Here is a 20,833-nt window from a genome sequence, read left to right as displayed (position 1 = left end):
TTACCGTTGAAGATCAGAATAAAACACACTTTCCAAACTTTTTTAAACCTTAATTAAACTTTCGAATCAGAAAAGTAGAACTATTTTTAGAAAGTGCAACTTGTGAATTGAGATTATAATGAGATGAAATAGCAAATTGAATGCTTTAAGCAAGATAGCAACAAAATGCGTGAGTATCGTTGAAGACAACGTACAAGTGAAAAGTCTCGTTCCACGTTGGATTCAAGTTCTGGAGGACTGTAGATGTCTTCTTCTTACTCTTCCCAACTTGTATGGTCACGTAAGGGTCGCTGGCTCCTGTTTTGTCTTTTCCAGCCAGTCCCTGAGCGCATACAACTTCAAATGGAGGTGGGTTTTGTTTAAAATAAAAAATGAAATCAAAATACATTAAAGCCGTTAGTGGGTTAGTAATGTTATCGTTAAAATATACAAAATATAAACGAGATCACAGATTATGAAAAAAAGTCGTTTCAATAAATAAAAATATGTTAGCAAAAGGATAAAGTAGGTGGATGGTTTTATGGTGAAGTGCCTGGTCCTAATTAAGGTGATCAAGATCAAATTTAAAGCAATTTCAGTCTTTTGTTGATCCATGTAAAACCAACTTATTTCTAATTAGTCAAAAATACTTCAATTTTCAAAATCAAACTTATAAAAATGAAATTTTTCTGCATGTTACAAAAAAACCTGTAAGAATTTCATTCGACCATATTCAACTAATTTTTCAAGCAAATTAACAACTGCAGCTATCAAACTAAAGCCACAGACTCACCTGTGATAGCTAACTTAGCACACCAGTTAGAAGTGCCCGCAAGCAATAACTTTTTGGCCGAGTCAATCTGCTGCTCATGCTCAGTTTCGTCAACATTGAAGACCTTCCTGGGGTAGATTGAGGTTTGCAAACACATATAATTGATTATTTATTTTGTAAATATTGATGACAGTGTTTACTTTTGTTTGTTTTTTAGCCACGTCGCTTCAATGGATTCTTTCATAAAAAAAATTTCCAACTTTACTGAGAAAATTATTAAGTGTAATTTGTACTAGTGCATGTTTATTTTCTGATAAAAAAGTAAAAATGTTAAATTTTCAACAGCTCTAACGAAAACTTCATTTTTAAAATTTTGTTAAAAGCTTTTAAAAATGCCGCTTCCAATTTTTGAACACTTGATTTTACAATTTACCAAAAAAAGACCCAATGACTAAATAAAAAACATCAAGCAATAATAAAATACGCAATGAAATCAGTACCTGAAAAATTCAAACAAATTCTTGTGTTGTCGAACCCTTTGTTCCATGAGGTCCTTCATGATGTTGATGATGTTGTTTGCCTTGTCTTCCTGGCCATCCTTGCTACTCTTCTCGGCGGCCTCTTCGTATTCACATTCAACAATCAATTATTATTGTGTTCACTTTTTAAAATTTAAATTTTGTTTTCAAACTGTCAGGGCTCAAAAAGGATCGATTAAAATTCATGAGATGACCGATTGAAATTCATGAAATGACCGATTGAAATTTATATGATGGCCAACTTTGGAGGCAGTCGTCATTAAGCATTTCTCGACATTTGTCATGTGTCTTCACGCCGCATTCAGTGCACCTGACTCCCTGCGTGGCAATACCCCATAGTAGACCCTCACATTCGCAACAAAATGTCGGGGTGCTGGCCGTCAATGGTACAAATTGGTGGGGCTTCGAGTTGGACATTGGATACAAAATAGCTTGCAATGTCTTCTTATAGACGTGAGGTTTCTGTTACGTGGCATGTTCAATTGGGATAAAATGCTAGTTATTATCTCTTCAAAACAAACAATATGACATTATAAGAGGTTTCTATTTTAATTCATATGTAAACATTTTCGTCTGAACTGATGTATAGCTAATTCTTACTGAAATTTTTATTTAAAAGTATGTGCACGTGTGTGCATGCGGGCGCGTGTGAGTTTGTGTGTGTACGTGTTACTAATATTTAATTGTATAAATTAAAAAATAACCAGTTCATTATTTTCAGAACTCATTCGATTGAATTTCGGTGGTAGAGTAACCTGGTTTGGAAGCGGCTGGAAAATAGAATCAATAAGTCGTGAAAATTTGTTTCGCATCAACCAGGTTTGTCTGAACAATTCAATATTAAACTTAACAAACAGCAAATGATGACAGAGTAATATGCGACTAGCACAAATGTCTTGAACACTTTGTCGTTTAAAAATCAAAGATGGCACCTGTCCCGTAAATATGGAGCCTCTTCTTGAAACTTTCAGGTTTGGCGTCGGCTCAATTTTACTGTAAAGCTGATTTTTTCTTTTCATTCTTCATTTTTCATTGAAAATATTTTTGGAAATTTTATTTAAATATATAGTTTTTTGTAACGCTTCATTAAAATATTCTCTCATGGAACAGTTGATATCTAAACGAATGTATAATATGAAATTATGACTGAAAAATTGAAACGAACTTGTCAACAGTGAATTTTAAAATATTCAATTTGTCCAACTCTTTCTCTTCTTCCTAAGAATTTAATGTATACAAACAAACATAAGACCAATACATAAATAAATTATATTGCTATTAATTAATTATTTCAAGTTATTGTCTAAAGACTATAATTATCAAATAAGTTTTAGTGAGAGATACAGGACAAGCCAGATTATGAAGCAGATCGGGGCGGTTTTGCTTTTACACTCTGTTTTGTTGATGTTAATTTGCAAGCCTTTCCTTTCACTTTCAAAAACCAGTTTGGAAATTAAAATTAAATTAAACAAAACATTGTAGGCGTATCGAAAGGTAAGTTAATTATTAAGTTTTACATTATTATTATTTAGTTTGAGCCCAAGGCATTATGTAGGTGGTGGGGTGGGGCCGATTGACAAATGAATTGGGCTCTTTGAGTTTTGTAATTTTAGGTAAGCTAGAGAAATTGTAATTAATAGATAGGTAGAAGCTTAGATATTATTAGTTAAAGTAATTTAGTAAATAAATAAGATTATTTGTATAAATAATTTTAATCTAGATTTCTACTTTGGTTTTAAAATTACGTTTTTATCTACGAATTTGATTGTTATTTCAAATAAAAAAAAGAGTTTACACAACAGTGGTGTTAGGACGTATGCTACCATGTTATACTGAAATATTAATAAATATTGAAATATTAGAAAATATTGAAAAATTGCTTGACACACTGAGATTGTCATTTAGCACAAAGAGCACATGATAAGGAGCGATCAACATAGAAAAAGAGTGTATGCCTTGGATATGTGGAAGTGTTAGGATATAAAAAATTTTTTAAATCTTAAAAAAAATAGAACAAATAATCTCTAATTGGAACTATGCTCAGCAAATTACGTTGGCTCGGATATTTGAGAATGATTAAATATTTTTCGTTGGTTTCCCAAGAAAAAAGTCACGATAATATTGATGACGATGATGACGATGATGACGATGATGATGATGATGATGATGATGATGACGATGATGTAACAATGTATATTCAAATGAAAACACAGCACGAACGATATGAAATATTGTTTCAGCGACAAGAACATCCTCACAATGGAAATATTAGAAATCAATGAACTGATGCACGCAGGTGTTATTATAATGGTGACTGCAACAACGATGCATGAGTGAGTCAGCGGAGCACAACAATTGAAATATCACATTGCCGATAATCGTCAGAAGTTATTATTCAAATTTTTACCATTTCTGTTGGGCTCCGATGAATTTGTATAGCTAACCAAATAACAATATAACGATCAGGAAATAAATGAACAAAAAAAATTTTAAAAGAAGTATTAACTTTTTGACGTAATCAAATCTAAAAAAAAAAAAAAACAATAAAAAAACTACAACAAGTTAGCTCAATGTTACGAATAATACAAATGACTTATCACATTTGAAACGCCGAAACAATATTAAAATTATTGATTAGCCGAAAATCAATAGAAGTTTTCTAAAAAGAGTTAACTCTAGATGCAACACTATGAAGGTTACGAGAATATCTGTCGACAGATATCGCAGTAAAAATATCCTATCTAAATATCAATTGAAACTTCAAACAAATGAATGTGTCTTTCTACACATATTATCACGTATTATTAAATCACAAAACAACAGATTGCTTTTTAAATATATTGATTAAGTCTTGAATTACAATCCTTTTTGCTTCATAATTGAAGTTACTTTTGCACCAAGCTTTTAGAAATAATTTTATCCAAATTGAAACATATAATTTGTGTTGATAACTTGCATGTAGACAAATTAATAAAAGATGTAAATAGCGACGACTTACATTGTTGTTGTTGTTGTTGCTGATAACAAGCGACAGAGCTTCCACCCATTTGGTTTTCGATACCAAGGAAGGAGACTTCTCAAATCTGTCCGATGCACGCTTCATATTCTTGCTGACGTTTTTAATCCATGTTACAAAGTTAAAAATAGAATTTGTTATTCTGTGAAAATTTGTATTTGATTACATAAAAAACTGGGCTTATCACTATTAATATTAGCTATAATTTCTTAATTAATTCTTAAAAGCACCTAAACACACGCAGGGCATGTGAACAGGAAAAATTCTTACACCCCATCCAATGCATGTGATAGGGGGTTTGTTTGAATTCGAACACAGTCACTGTTACGCAGGATCAGGCGTCTTAAACATTACATGTACCTTGTATACAGATTTATGAATAGAATAATAACGTTAACATTTATATAAGCATTATGTTATAATGTAGCGATTCTAAAATAAATCGAATTATCAAATATATTTCCCAAAATTAATGCATGCAAGCTTCATTTAGCAATCAATAAATTAAACTATTTCTGTAAAAAGCAGTATTCCAGTCAGAAAAAACAATTTTTGCAATAATACCTGAAAAAGTTGTTTAATAAAAATAATAAAAAATTGTTAATGTATGAAAAATTTAAATTAAATTTTTTTAACGTTATGTTCAACATCAGTTCATAGAGTTAATAGCCTGAAAATGTGGTTATATTTCGAAAAGTAAGACGAAAATTTATATATCTTGACCTGAAAGATTTAAAAATCAGTCGTTCGAAAAAAAAAGTTCTTCAGACAATCATTCTCCATTTCATTGAAGATAACAATTCTCGATTCAATTTTGAATTAGCAGGAAGCTGGAGACCCGTGTAGTCAGACAGCAAATGCGTTTGTTACACTCGCATGCGACCAACAAATCAGAATAATAATTCCAACAAATTGCTGGTTGTTTGTAAGTACTAAAAACGGAATCAAAAAAGCAGTAAACATATCAGTGCAAGAATAATTTTTAAAATATTTTTATATAATAATGTTTCTTGTCAACTATCAAGAAGCGAGCCAAACTCAAAACCTTCCCTCGTTATCTACTGAAAAAAATATTCATTACATACCGAAGCAACAAGCATTAAGCAGCCATAAATAACTCTGAATTAAAATAATTTTAAACGAGTAATTTAATGATATTTTGACTTCATGTCACAATTTTTTTTTAAATTCCTATTGAGCCGATTAAATGGTTTTTATTTTAATCAAAACTATTGAAATTAAATATTTGTAAATTCAATTATTTTGTAAAAAGCCTACAAGCTAAGATATTCACAGATACTTGCTAAACTCATAGTTTTTATTATGTTAAAATTTTGCCTTTCAAACGTTTAACATTTAGAAACAAACCAGAAAAGAAGTGCTAAACTGGATGAAAAATGTGATTAGTCGTTTATATGTAATGACTCAAGTGCATTTGAAACATTTAACTTGTACGGAACAATATGAACTAGCATAAAATTACACAAACTTATATGAAAGTGAAACCAAACATGTGTGAAGATGAAACATTAATTGAACAACATGCCGCAAATTAAAACGTTAATAGTATAATGAAATTCTAAGTCAACGAAAAGACTTCACGTTTATGTGCGACGATTGTGTCAGGGCTGACAAGATGCATACTTTGAAAGAAAAATCTTTTTCAATTTAATGGGTGTTTTTTAAACATACATTCACACATTTTAACTTTCAGTGAAGTAATTGGTTGAAAGAGTTCTAAAAAATATTTTATGAAAATGAAAGCGAAAATACAGAAAAAAGCTTGTTATGAACACACACACACACACACACACACACACACACACACACACACACACACACACACACACACACACACACAACAACAACAACAACTTACTAAGTGTTTGACTTCATGAATGATCTCCTCAACCGGCAATCCACAAACTCGGTATTGTCACTGGAGTAGAGAAAAAAAAATTATACATATATACATATATAATAATGCATGGTGGTGAATAACAAAGTACATTCCGTATTTGTGGCGTTAAGGACAAAACGAACTGTTAAACGGTATATAAGTTTGATGTTTATAATTGAAAACTCCATTGCAGTACCATACACATTAAATTAACTAACATGCTTTCCAATAACGGTGTATGTTCACTCCTTGAATCTCTGCTTTCATCCGCGTTTTCGAATTCGTCGTCTGCATAGATGTGCATAACTGTTCGTGTGTTTGTGTAAGACGTAATGTAATGCTACCTACAAAATTTATTAAAATTTACAATTTAACCTAAATTTGCATTCATAATTATTTTATTTACTTCCGTTTGTGAGAAGTCTTTTGTCTCCATCATCATCTTTAATTTCAATGTTGGGATGAGCATCCTCATCATTTAACTTCTTCTCCTCGTTTGAATAGCAGCAATCAGGGTCAATCATTTTTACGTCGTGGCCAGCCTCTCTTTCAACCGTTGAAATTCCAACTATATTTTCTGTAATGTACGGTGTATCAACTGTAAGGTGTTACATTTTTCCTATGCTAAATTACGGCTTTGAGTCCTGGAAAGGATAAGGCACGAGAAAGAAGAAAGAAGAAGAAAAACAGATGTATCAGCTGGATGTCATTGTCGGCAAATCGTAAAAGTACAATATTCTTTAATACAAACTCAATTCGTACAGTACTTTGTTTCATATTTTTTAATCTGCTTTTTACCGCACCACAAATGTTTGCTTTTCCATAACTTAAACATTACAATCAACTAATGTCAACCCATCATATCACTTTAATAATTTCATAATGTATAATTAGCTCAGTGCTATTATATATTTTTTAAAAACTTATATATGAAGTTTGATATACAGGTTAAGAACAAACTACCTTTCTAACAACACAAATGTATCTCAGTATCAAGGTCGAAATTAAAATAAACAACGACAAAGCATTGTTAATGATTTTCAGTATTGGCTGGTTATGAGAAAAGATGAAGTTCTTCCTAATATGGCAAATACCACATCTCCAACCTCCGTGTCATATTTTATTATTCATAATATGCTATTTTTTTTAATTTTCCATCTTGTTATCAAGCGTGACATATTTTATTTACAGTTTTTTATTGTCTAACTTCCAACGTTTAAAAACGATACTACGTAATTAAAAGAATAATTTAAATAGGTGCTGACATGCGCAGACACTATTGAGAAACTATTTCAAAACAGAAAAAAAACCTTCTGGATTGTTATGATCTTCCACATTAACTCTTGCATCCAACCAAAGTCCGTGTTTGGTTAGACCATCAACTCCAATCGGCCTATCGCCTTCATATAATAAGTTCGAATGTAAAAATACTTTCTCTCCATCAGCTTTCTAAATTTTGGAAACAAATTTTCATAATATATTCATCAAATAACTTTAATTATAAAAATTATCATAAATATATGATAGAAACAAATAATTCCAGTATATTTTTGAGTCACCGGTTGAATATCTCTTTAAAGGTTTTACGAGAAATAATACAACTTATCCAAGAAATTTGACAACATTTACTAAATATTTTACAACATATCTCAAATATTTCACAACGTTTCCTAAATATCTTACAACTTTTTCAAAATATTTTACAAATTTATAATTAAACATGTTTAGTTTGTCTTATTAGAAATATAACAAATTGTACTGAGAATAAATGCATTATAAATGTTGTAAAATATTTTGCAAATGTTATAAAATTTCTTGGGTAAGTTGCATTATTTTTTGTAAAACCTGTATATTAATAAATCGGCCCAATACAATCAATATCATATATAAACTATTCAAAAGCCAATATTCAATTTAGCCAGTTAGATGCAAACTACTTTCATTTATACATAAGAATTTTAAACATGCAAAAGTTGATCTGATTAATGTATTAAAATTTTTAATAAGAAAATATAACAAAAAGCCATACAAACTTCATTCGATACTCTAATATCATTTACCGGTATCAACGAAACCCCTATCAGTCTATCCGACAGAAATTCTTTAATCCACAATTCAACAACTACAAACGATTCGTCCTTAAACACGCTTTCATTGCTAAAACGTGTGATAAATTTTAAAAATTAACTTCCCAATTTGAGAATTTATTGGATATGGACATAAAAATTAAGCTGAAAGTTTACATGATGAATTCTTTATTTAGCCATGGTCTCCCTTCAACTGCTTCGCTTACTTCAACGTGTCTTCCAACTTTGATGACAACATAACTAGCTAGCTTATCTACAAATATTCAATAATGTCTCATAAGAGAAAAGTTTTAAAAAGAATTAAGTTCATTACGTATTATGTTGTGTGCATATATAAATTCATTTTTTATTATGTGTTAATAATATTAATTTGTATTATTATCGATGATTAATGAAAAATCAAATTCAAATAAAATGAAAAATATTGTTTCACCTGATACTTCTTCGATTTCAGCTTGGAAAACTGGAATATGTGTACAAAATTTGTTAATAAAAAGTATAGCGTTCACCATTTGACATTACCATTTTGTTATTTTAACAATCATTTTTTGTTTCAAACTTGGTAATTTTATGTTTTTAAATTTATCAAATCTAGATCATTAACACACTCACCGCAGATATGTAATGAAGACATGGGACGAGACGACGAATGAAATTTAATGATATTGAAATTTCTCTAACATTGCAAATTGAAATCTACATATGATTACATCGTCAAAAGTTATCTTTCAAAACAACATTACGATGCGCACGGCGGTTTGTATGTAATATGTTGAATCGTCGCGAATAGAGTGAGCAGCACGTATAAACGTTAAATTATACAAAATTGATCGATTAACTATGGTTTTAAAGGCTTAGTGCTGTCAATGAGTCATATTCCATTGTAAACCTAAATATTGTATATGGGTTACACGGCATATGCTAAATTGTCCGTTAAGACCTTTTAATCTTATTTAAACTTAAGAGAAAAAAACTTTACGATAGTGGTTAAACCATGAGCTATCATCGTTACAAAATACTCATCGTTATATTGAATATTATGATAATTTAATATTTTAGACAGAATTTGTTATGCATCAGTCCAGCACAGGCTTTTATCGTTTGGATTTGTACTATTTTACACTTAAACAATGATCTTATTTACCTTGTTAATAAATTAAAGTATATTAGTAACTTTTAATAAAGCAAAATTCTCTGTTTGGTTATATATTACATAATTCTAAATTAAATTTTAACGTTGTAAGAGTCACAATTATGTGCAATTTGTTCTATGTATATGATTATCTATACCATTTATACATCAAGCCCGAAAACAAGTCAGTTATAATAAACGGCTCATCCCTGGTTCTTCTCTAGTCAGTTTTAAACTTGTTTTAATTTAAATTTAGCGTTTCGTCTGTCCTTTCATCAGTTTTCATACTAATTTGTAAAAAAATTTAAAAAGTCAGAATCTGATAATGGCTAAACCTGGAAACGCCGATCGTCCTATCAGCAGTAAGTATAAAATTATTCATTGGTATTTGAGTGTAAGAGTGTAAATGTAAAGACTGTTTGTATTTTAAATTAATATTAAAATATAAACTATTAACAAGTAACAACTATTATTTTCATACTAAAAATTATCAAAAAAACCCTAAAAACAATTTTTTAAATCCTTCACTGATCAAATTATTAACAATATTTTTCTCTATAATAATAATAATATGATAATATAATAAGGGATTTAAAATGTGAAATATTGATTTTTAATAGAATACAATATACTATAGCATAGTACTATAGTGACATACATACACAAAACTAAAATATGATCTTTTAAAGTTTTAAACTTAAGTTTTTTGAATAAGTTTTTTATTAAATAGTTATTCAGTTTTTGTTTTTTTTAATCTTTTTTTATTTTTTGTATTTAAACATTTCAGGTATTGTTTGAAATTACAGCTTATTTTGCCATAAAAATAAATTAATAAAGCCTACAATTAGTTCTAATTTGACATTTGTTGAATCAGAACAAAGATTTTATAGTTTAGTTTATAAAGTAATGTGAGTGTAAAAATAAGGTGAATGAGTTGAGTTGTGATAAACAGATAATAAAAATAGTAATTTTTCAAATGTTAACAATTATAAGGCATTCCATATCCTAAAACAAATCGCTTGGATATTTCTGATTTATATAAAGACAATAAGCCAAGCTTTGCTTTGATGAAAAATCATTTCCAACAAGAAGGTAGAATAACTCAGAAAGCAGCTTTACAGATTATTGAGGATGCTCAACAACTTTTAAAGCAAGAACCAACATTACTTGAAGTAGAAGCCCCAATAACAAGTCAGTTAGTTTGTTTGCAGATGAATTCAAATTCAGATTTTAAGTAAACGCTTTCTCTCTTTGTTGTATCATGTACTTGCTTACTGTATGTGTTTTAACGGTTGTATCTCTTCTAATTTTCTAAACCTAGAGTTAATTTTTTTCTTAATTCTGCATTTATTTTACTTTTTACTTGATTTATCATCATCTTTCTGTCAGTGGTTTATATTATGAATATAGTATTTCTAATAATAAAATATTGGTCTGCCAAATCTCACCACATCATCATTCAATTTATTTTTGAAACTTTTTTATACCCTTTAATTAAGTTTGTGGTGATGTTCACGGTCAGTTTTTTGATTTACTGAAATTGTTTGAAATTGGTGGACCACCCAGTCAAGTTAGATACTTGTTCCTTGGTGATTATGTGGACAGAGGATATTTCAGCATAGAAGTATGTAAAAGTCTATATCTAACTTTTTGAAAAAATCTCAATAAAAATATTTTAATTTTCTGTAATTTTGCAGTGTGTTTTATATCTTTATGCCATAAAAATTAATTTTCCTCTGTCATTTTTCCTGCTGAGAGGCAACCATGAATGTCGCCATTTAACTGCTCACTTCTCTTTCAAGCTAGAATGTTAGTACCATCAGTTGAGGTAATCTATTTTTAAATGTTCATTTAATAATTTCCTGTAAAGATATATATAATTCTTTGAAATAAGAAGGATTTGTTATAAATTTATAAAATTTAAACTATTTTGCCCTTCATCAGAGTCTCTTCTACAAGAAAATTATAAAATAATCTATTTTTTACAGGTATGATAAAGTACAGTGAAAAAATTTATGACAGTGTTATGGAATCATTTGATGCTTTGCCATTAGGTGCTCTTGTGAACAAACAATTTTTGTGCATACATGGAGGTTTATCTCCACACATTCACACTCTGCAGGATATTAAGATGGTTGAAACATTTAATTTTTTATTTTTAATTATACCACTAACTTAATGGTTAACATTAACCCAAACTAACCAGATTTATTTTAAAATATCTACTTTCTATATTAAAATTTCCAGAATCAGTCTTCTTACCAGCCCAATATCTCTCAAATACTTCACATAATTTTCATTTCTGGCTAAATTAGAATAATTTTGTTATACCTTACATTTTTACAAAATTAACCATAGATTGAAAATGTTCGAATCATACATCACCACTCTTGATGTATGATTACGTTCACGAACATAATAATACATGTTAACATATTCACCACGCATGTACTTCAGCTTTAGGATTTGTTACTTTCTTATCAGCATTTTAACGTTCATAATCCAAATCGCGAATCAAATTTCCAAGAGCCATTATTTTAGATTAATTTATTTGCTGGCGTTTCGACGTCAATGCCTGATATATATTTACGTATATAAAACGACAAGTTAAGTTCCTCAGTGCAGTCAAAAATATAAAGTAATTGAATAAGTTGTTAAACGTTCAAGAATACATTTTATATTATTTCATGTAAAGATATACAGATTCAGTGAACCCCCGGCCATGGGTCCTATGTGTGATTTACTCTGGGCAGATCCCACAGAAGATTTTGGCAATGAGAAATATGAAGATCTCTTTCTGATCAATACCAGTAGAGGTTGTTCTTATAGATACTCGTTAGTTATTTAAAATATTTTACACAACTAAATTATTTTTATAGAATAAGTTATACATAATACATGTATGTACTGTGCAGTGTACTTGGATATTTTTATGCTGCACACAAAACTAAAATAAACTTTTATGCATTAGTCATCAATTTTATCAGGTACCAAGCTGTTGTGAATTTCTTGAATGAGAATCTGCTTCTCTCTGTCATCAGAGCACATGAGGCTCAAGATGCTGGGTATCATCATTGTTTTCAAATCATTCTTCAATTTATATTACTTTCAATTGTAAATTTATTTTTTTAGCTATCAGATGTACAAGAAGCATGCAACCACTGGCTTTCCTGCATTGATGACTATATTTTCTGCTCCAAACTATTTGGACGTGTATCACAATAAAGGTAGAATTTTAATTTTTAATTTTTAATATTAACGTGAAAAAATTATTTCACACAGCTGCCATAATAAAATACGACAAAAAGAAATTAAATATAGAGCAGTTCACCGATTCAGTGCATCCCTACTGGTTGCCAAACTTCATGGATGCCTTCTCTTGGTCACTGCCGTTCATTGGAGAACGAGGTTTATAATTTATTCATTATCCATTTAACAGCTACACCACTTCCGCAGATCAATGCAGTGAAAACTTGTTCAGATGAATATTTACCACAGCTTCACACAGACCAAATAGGCAATCAGTTATTGAGTTATATGCTTGAGAATGTTATTTGTTTTTATTTGTTAATGAATTTATTCATCCATTATTGATACTGTTTCTTTAATCTTTTTCGCAAAATAAGAATGTCATTCTCGACACAAACAGGGAGAATGCAAGGTTTTATTTTCACCCCAAAGTTTTCAAAAAAGTTGAAAACTTTGATTTTGTGATGTTATACTGAAAATTATGAGGGAAGGTTTGAGGCGGGGCTGAAGTGTTATCCTCCTATAACAATATAACATTTCGTGACTTTTTGGAAAAAAAAACAAATTGAAAATTATTAAAAAGGCAAGTGGAATAAGGAAAACAAATTCAACAAACCTGACAAATTTGTTGGCACCCCCCCAACAAAAGTTTCTAGTTACAACCATTTTCTCGAACGGTTTCAACTTATAGTGAAGCGTTGGATATTTTTTTCATATTCACCAACCTCTGCACAAGTCTTAATTTATAGTTGAAGAGTTAAATAAAAAAAATCAAACTTAATTTAATTTTTGTGTATAACGATATGAAAATGTTCCGATGGATGCAACGAATTAGTCTTAAGGACCACATCAAATCTACCGAAATCCTGCGTCGTTCTGGTTTAGATGATAAAAAGGACGAATGCCGGCAACACCGTCTGCGGTGGTTTGGTCATGTCAAACGAAGTGGAAACAGTGCCATAACTTCTCTTGCAGATGTTGAAGTACTTGGCACACGTCCCAAAGGCCGTTCAAAGAAGTCCTGGTCGCAAACAATTGAGCAAGACATGAAAGCTCTAAATTTAAATGAAATGGATACAACTGATGGCAAAAATTGATGGCAAAGAAAACAACGTCCTACCTCGGGGGAACTGGGTCTCTGGACGCTAAACGAACATTGATATAACTACTTCTAATCTGTGTTACGACTATGAGGGTTTGGTGTTACAAATTGCTTACCAAATTCAATATGTGATTCAGTTTAATCGCTCTCCATTTTAACATCAATATTTTGCTAAGATTTTCATGATGTTTTCAATGCAAAATTTGAAAGTTAAATTGATAACTTTTCAATTGTTTACTTAACTTATTGATTTTTTGTAATATTGATTTTTTGTAATCACCGCTTTTATAATTACGGAGACGGTTATAAATTGACTTATTTGAAAATATGCTTCTATTGGATTTATACACAACCTCATCATGTTCTATACTAAGTCCTTAGGCCAAATATGGTACAATAAAATTATTGAAATATCAATTGAAATTATGTTAAAAAAATGGTTTTATATTCACATAATTTATAGTTACTGATGCTTTGAAGTGCATACTGATGTACAGTACAATTGACTCGGGAAAAGGTTTATCTCAAGATAAAAAGGGTAACAATTTTTTTCTACGTATAACCTATTTTCAAAAATAAAACTTTTTCTTAAACAAATTAGGCGTGTTATTTCATGCCCAGAGAACCGGATAAAAATTGCTGTCTTTCTATGCTTGTTATCATTATCAGAAAGTAAAAAAAATTACAAACTGCTTACACCCAAGATAATTTTTGTTGTTTTGCTATCCAATATATATTTAATCATAAGCCCGCATACATCTTATATCCGGATACTTACGAACCCATCACTCATATCCGGATACCACAAATCTTGACTCCTTGGATCCGTCCCATTCATACATGACATTACCTGTTTACAACATGTTACCTGTTTACAACATGTTACCTGTTTACAACATGTTACCTGTTTACAACGTGTAATTAAATTGTTCAGAGGATCTTGAAAAGAAAAAAGCCGCCATCCAGAGCAAAGTGAGAGTCATCAGTAAAATGAGCAGAATGTTCAAAATACTCAGGTCAATATTTTCAAAACACAATTTTTTATCTTCTGCATTATATTTGCATTGCAAGTTAGCTTTTTCGATTTTCACTTCAAAATATAATCAGTCGCAAAAACTTAAACGGTTCCAACAATGAAGTAATGGATTTAAAAACAGTTTCACATATAGACCAATCATTGAATATCTGTTAGCTTGGGGCTGAAGTTATCGATTTCTCCAGCTAGTTCTTGATTATAAACAATAATTTATCCATCCATAACAACAGGGAAGAAAGTGAATCTTTGGTAGTGTTGAAAGGACTAACGCCCAATGGCATGCTACCCATTGGAGCACTAACAGGTGGAAAAGAAGGACTAGAAAACGGTTTGTTTGAAATTTATTGACACTAGTAGCAGCACACATTTTTTAGCTCTCTATGATATCAAAATTAAACTTTGAAACTAGCTCAACTTTAAAAATCTTGATATTAATTTTTAAAAAGCGATGACAGGTTATAGATACTAGTAGCAGCACACATTTTTTAGCTCTCTACGATATCAAAATTAAACTTTGAAACTAGCTCAACTTTAAAAATCTTGATATTAATTTTTAAAAAGCGATGACAGGTTATATGCCTAACATGAAAATAAAAACGTTTGACGATGCAAAACTCCTCGACAAAGAAAACGAGACTTGGCCGTCCGCTAATAAAGCTCCAGGGGAATGAACAAATGACTAAAGCTTTCCAGGACATCCTTATCTGCACCTTCTAGCGTACCTCTAGCGTTTACACTTTCATTATAACGTTTTTATGTTTAAGTTTTGATTTGCATCGATTGTTTAAAATTTGTGGCTGGTGAGTATATTTATGTTTGGTTTGATTTGCAAAAGTTTTTATTTTTATATTTTTGCTTACCGATATAATAAAAAGACTTAAACACAAAGATGTCTAATTCAAATAAATAAACATGATATTCGCAACGCATCAGAGAATAAAAAATTAAATTAAACCTGATCATGAATATTCACTCGAACCAATAAAATTTTAATTATGGCAAAAATAATAATTATTATTAACACAAATACACCAGCTGCATGCAAGAAATTAATAACAAAAACTTGCTCGTGTTGCTAAGTTTGTGTAAATAACAATATGATTAATAGATTTAACAAACTATAAATTAAATCAACAATTTTCAACTGTACTAGTAAATAACGTTCTTGCTTGTTTTTGTTATGGCTGCCAACCAACCTGCAAGATAGAATTTGTACTTGTTTTATGCGTTAGGTGATCTTAAAGTAAAAAAAAAACATTTAAAAGTAGTGGATATGTGGTTTAAAGTTGAAAATCGTGTCCTTGAGAAACTTGTTTTGTGTTATTTTAAGAACCAAAAACTCTTTTTTAATTAAAGCTTTTAGGTTCCTTGGAAATTATAAAAATTAATTTTTGCGTTTTGCAATTCGTTTTTAAACATTACAATGATGTGTCCAACAATAATTACTATAAATTAATAAAAGCATCGACTGCCTGAAAAGCACCTAAAGCTTCACCAGTTCACCGTCAGATTTGGAAAGATGGTCATTATCATAGAACTCAATTTTTTAAAAATTAATAAAAACCAAGCTTTTAACTTGAGCGCCGTTTCTGCGATATTAAACAGTGCTCCACAATGAATTATGCAAACAACTGGGTCTTAAGATTCGCTCAGAACTTTGATGGAAAAATAGTTAAAGAAGGAGAGAGAAAGTTCCAGGAAAAAAAAAGACCGAAAGAGTGGTGAGAGTGTTAAGGGGGACAAGGATTTAAGAATAGAAAAACGAGATCGTAGGCCAAAGCATTTAGATTTAGTCAAAATCAAATAAATACTTAAATAATTTGTATTGAGACTTGTTTATTACCGCGCAAACTTTAAAAAATATTCTATATTTCATAGGTAGCCACTGCGAGAAAAAAAGATATGGAGGCTGTTAAACCATTGTCATAAATACTATCTATAATATAATATTTGAGATTGTGAGCTCTCAATGACTTGGAAAGTTGTTTTAGTTAATTGACATTCTATGGCAAAGAACAGGTCCTACTAATTAGCATTAAAATACCATTAATATTTTAAATGTTAAAAACGCTAACATGTGGTTCATTTGTGGCTGCTATCATAAATGTTTTTGATGAATGTCCTTCTACCCTATTTATTTCCGTTTGAGGTATAGGATAATTTAAATGAGGATTTACCATTTGGCCGTAAGACTGGTTGATGCCCTTGAAAAATTACAAAAATATTTTCAGTGTCAAAAAGTACCATTGTTATCATCAATAAAAACAAAATATTACAAAATTATACAGCATATTCTCTCAGCCTGATTGATTCCACATAGATTTGTTAACAGCCATAAAAGCCTACAAAATATACTAGTAACCTGATCAAGAGTTTCATGTCTGACAGGGTAAACAGCAGTCTGTGGCATGAAATAGTCAACATTGTTATCGCCCATCATCATGGTATTTGGTTTGTTAAAAGATCTCAAACTAGGCCCATAATGGTTAATATTGTTGAATGATTCTCCTTGGAAATCAATTTTTGTACCAGTTGGATCATTTTCAATTTCTTCTTCAAAATTAATAAAATTAAATTAAAATTCTGGGTATAGCTTAAGATTTAACGAAAATATAAAAAAAACTAACTTCCATAAAATTTAGGATATATATAAGATTGGTTGTACAAAGTACTGGCATCAGGAAATGGTGTCAATTCATTTTGTATAGGGTCAGCGTCTGACATATAAGAATCTCTCGAGCCGAATTTCCACAGATGATTAGATAATCCAAAAAGAACCGATGTGTTGGAGGAGCATGAATTAGAATTATCAAATGTTCCATTTGTGGCTGTTGGTAGAGTAGATGACATCATTCTTTCATTGCCAATTAAAGGATTAAAAGTCGGTCCTGTTGACATGTGAGAGATTGTTTTAACTGGGTGTAATAGTCTAGAACTTTCATTATTTAAAAACAAATGGCTGTTTGGGTGGGCAGAGGATGCGCACATTTTCGATGCGAATATTGAGGTAAAATTAGGAGCCTCTGGATTCAACTTGTTGTGCTCAGATTTTTTGTTTATTTCTAATGGCTTGACAGAAGACTTTAAATTATTATTCAATGCAAAAGGTCCACTTCCTATAATACCAATATTTTGTTGATTACTTTCATTATTACCAATTATATTAACGTTTTGGTTGGGGTATAAATTAAAAGATGTGGTTTTATTAGCTTCTTTGTCATCCTCAAAAAGTAATTTTCTTCTACCAGAATTATTATTAGAATCTGTAGTTGGCATAGGACTGACAGAAGCTATAAAAGTATTTTTTCGTTGCTGTTGATGAGTCGTACCAAATCCAATTGGTCTAAAACCAGGCGCTTTAGCTTGTAAAGCAGAATTATTCATCTGATCAGTAGTTGAAGCCCGTTGGGATAAACTAGACATCAACGAAGAAGAGGATAACAACGATGACGAAATTCCTTGATTAACCAAACTAGAAGCAGCAACTGATGCAAAATCTTTTTTAGGTTCTTTGTTTTTACCGAGCAAGAATGATTCAGTTACAGTGCTTAAAATGTTATTGAATGGAGAAAAGTCACTATTTATAAGACCTCCAAGTGAATGCTGAGAATAGGAGGTTGTAGCAACATTTTTAGTAGACGTTAAACTTATGGTGTTATCATCATATGTTACAGGGGGTCTGGACGCTGTGTCTGCTTCCAAAGTTGATTCACTTACATCATTCAAAGGTTTTTGAGTTTCAAGGTGACATTTTTCCGTTGATTCCATGGGATAGGAATTATTATACATTGAATTTTCAGCAATTTTTTTGGAACTATATTTGTCTTCTGTATTACATGTTAGATTAACTTCATCATATTTATTTTCAGCAACACTTTGAACATCTTTCAAACTCTCAACTTTTTGCTGATGATTGGAAGCCTTTGATTCTGAAAAGACTTCACATGAAGGCATCTTCCAAACTGATGTTACAACGTTTTCTTTCTTTGCTGCATTTGAGTTTGTGGTAATAGTTTGGGTAGATAAAAAGGATGCAATAGATAAGCTGTTGGATGAAATTTTGTCGTGTAAAACTGAATTGTTTTTAGAAACGCCCACCATTTTTGTGTTGTACTGAATTTGGTTATTATTTTTGTTAGTTTTATTATTGGAAAAAAGTAACAAAGACCCACATGAGTTTGTTGATCTTGTGTGCCCATTATGATTTGCAGGCGAGACATCAGACGAATTTTGACTGCTTGAGATAGTAGTCTGAATTGTTTGGGAAAATGTAACTGGTGGTTTAACATTAACATTAGTTTTCATGTTCAAAGTTGTTTTATAATAACTTATGAGCTGTTCAATATCTGTATCTGAATCGTTAATAATCGCTTCAACTAGTTTTGATGCCAACAATATAGCTTCTGGAGAACCCTTCAAAGTGATTAAACCATCAGAGGAATTTTTCATTTTATCTAAATCAATATGAGCTCCTGATGATTCTCTGATAGCATTTATGTTGCACCCTGCTCGCCCAATTAATCGGCTTATGCATTTCGCTGGAACATTTATTTTTTTACATTTTCTAGAAACTTCCTTCCAGCCATCTTCTTTTGTTTTAGATGATTTATAAGTGCCATTGCCGCCACTTGCCTTACCAGCTGAGCCCACTTTAAATGCTTTTGCAGTGTGACTTGAAATATGACTGAATAAATTTGGTTCATTTTTAGCTGCATTCAGGTAGTCAACATCTGATTGTTCCTTAGATAACACAAGCAGTAACTGCTCATTTGCTGCTGCAGCATTCACTCCAGATGGGGATGATAACATTGACGATAAATTTTTAGTTGAACGGAGAGGGGAAGCATTAGTTTCTTTTTCCAGTCGAAAATCATCCAAATCACTAATGTTTGTTAACATAGTAGAGTAATCTGAAAGTAAAAATGATTGTTTGCTCGGCAGAGCATAGGATGTCAGAGAATCCAAAGAATTCATATCAGCTGAAGAATCGTTTGATTGACTATTATGCAAACTATAAATGGAAGTGTTTGAATTGATTACGGATAATGATGTGGACTTGGGCAGTTGATTATAATTTTTAACAAGCTTATTTGAATCATCTGAAGAGCTAGTTTCTGATTGATCATTAGATAAAGTAACATTCATGCTGTTGGTTAATTTTTTATCTCGATCTGTAGTTTGATTATCAATTTTCATACTTATATTAACATCACATTTCTTATTTTTACTGCTCTGGTCTACCTGGACATTTTTAAATTTTGATGCTTTTTCAGTTAGACATTTGTTTTCAATGCTGTCAGTCGATCTCTTTTCCAATGCATTTAGATCAGTTTGATTGTCTTCATCCAAAGCTGCATTTTCATCATTAGCATCAAATGCTGATGTATTTTTTGATTTTTTCTTCTTCATCTTACGCTTTTGTCTCTTCCTCAAAGCAGCTGCTTTTTTACTTTCGACAATTGATTGTTCTTGAGCAAGTTCTTGAAGAAGACTATTGGCTATTTTATTAGCTTCCATTGCTTGCTTTTCTTTTGCGTTGTATATAATTTCCTTGCACTGCTGACAACGTTTCAGAAGATCTTTATCATTTCCTATCTGAGCCATGCATCTGTCACATTCTTGATCCGAAGGCAACTGAGTCACATGACGAACTAGCCAACGAACAACTTTTACGTGACCTCTTTTAAAAGCAGCTATCAGACATGAGATTTGTCTGTTATCACAACTATCTGGATCTGCACAATAATCTATTAACAGCTGAACTACTTCGAGATGGCCTCCATTGCAAGCCAACCAAAGAGGTGTGTGACCCTTTTTTGTCTTAACATCAACAGGAGCACCCCGTGAAACCAGAAGTTCAACAAATTTGAAGTGACCTTTTTTTTATGATAAAAATGTATACGCTGTAATAAAAAAAATAATTATTAAAAATTAAGCAATGTAATTAACCCTTGTCAGCGGCAATAGTGAGAGCAGTATCTCTAGTCGAGCTGGCGTGAACAGCACAGACATCTGCTCCCC

General features: G+C 30.9%; 3 protein-coding genes across 3 annotated transcripts; 1 reads left to right on the top strand and 2 right to left on the bottom strand.

Moving 5' to 3' along the window:
- Nucleotides 1-145: 145 nt before the first annotated feature.
- Nucleotides 146-8,531, bottom strand: HELRODRAFT_162286 (hypothetical protein; the record flags this gene model as incomplete). Its single annotated transcript, XM_009024533.1, has 12 exons — nucleotides 146-336; nucleotides 773-879; nucleotides 1,252-1,372; nucleotides 1,533-1,752; nucleotides 2,223-2,310; nucleotides 2,456-2,508; nucleotides 4,289-4,448; nucleotides 6,425-6,512; nucleotides 6,613-6,804; nucleotides 7,517-7,655; nucleotides 8,240-8,363; nucleotides 8,500-8,531. 12 exons carry the CDS (start codon nucleotides 8,529-8,531, stop codon nucleotides 146-148), a joined length of 1,515 nt encoding a protein of 504 aa, XP_009022781.1.
- A 1,889-nt stretch (nucleotides 8,532-10,420) lies between these two features.
- HELRODRAFT_67240 (hypothetical protein) lies at nucleotides 10,421-15,483 on the top strand (the record flags this gene model as incomplete). The annotated part of the gene is made up of 12 exons (XM_009024301.1): nucleotides 10,421-10,616; nucleotides 10,925-11,049; nucleotides 11,123-11,234; nucleotides 11,414-11,559; nucleotides 12,121-12,260; nucleotides 12,413-12,490; nucleotides 12,558-12,652; nucleotides 12,708-12,833; nucleotides 12,865-12,957; nucleotides 14,711-14,792; nucleotides 15,043-15,140; nucleotides 15,374-15,483. Coding segments are annotated over 12 exons (1,401 nt in total), but the record flags the coding sequence as incomplete, so codon positions are not given.
- A 3,742-nt stretch (nucleotides 15,484-19,225) lies between these two features.
- Nucleotides 19,226-19,621, bottom strand: HELRODRAFT_66857 (hypothetical protein; the record flags this gene model as incomplete). The annotated part of the gene is made up of 1 exon (XM_009024234.1): nucleotides 19,226-19,621. A coding segment is annotated over one exon (396 nt), but the record flags the coding sequence as incomplete, so codon positions are not given.
- Nucleotides 19,622-20,833: the final 1,212 nt, after the last annotated feature.

Source organism: Helobdella robusta, assembly GCF_000326865.2.
Source record: "Helobdella robusta unplaced genomic scaffold HELROscaffold_4, whole genome shotgun sequence".
NCBI lineage: Eukaryota > Metazoa > Annelida > Clitellata > Rhynchobdellida > Glossiphoniidae > Helobdella > Helobdella robusta.
The sequence above is the reverse complement of the archived record's forward strand: the minus strand, read 5'-3'. Positions and strand labels throughout refer to the sequence as shown.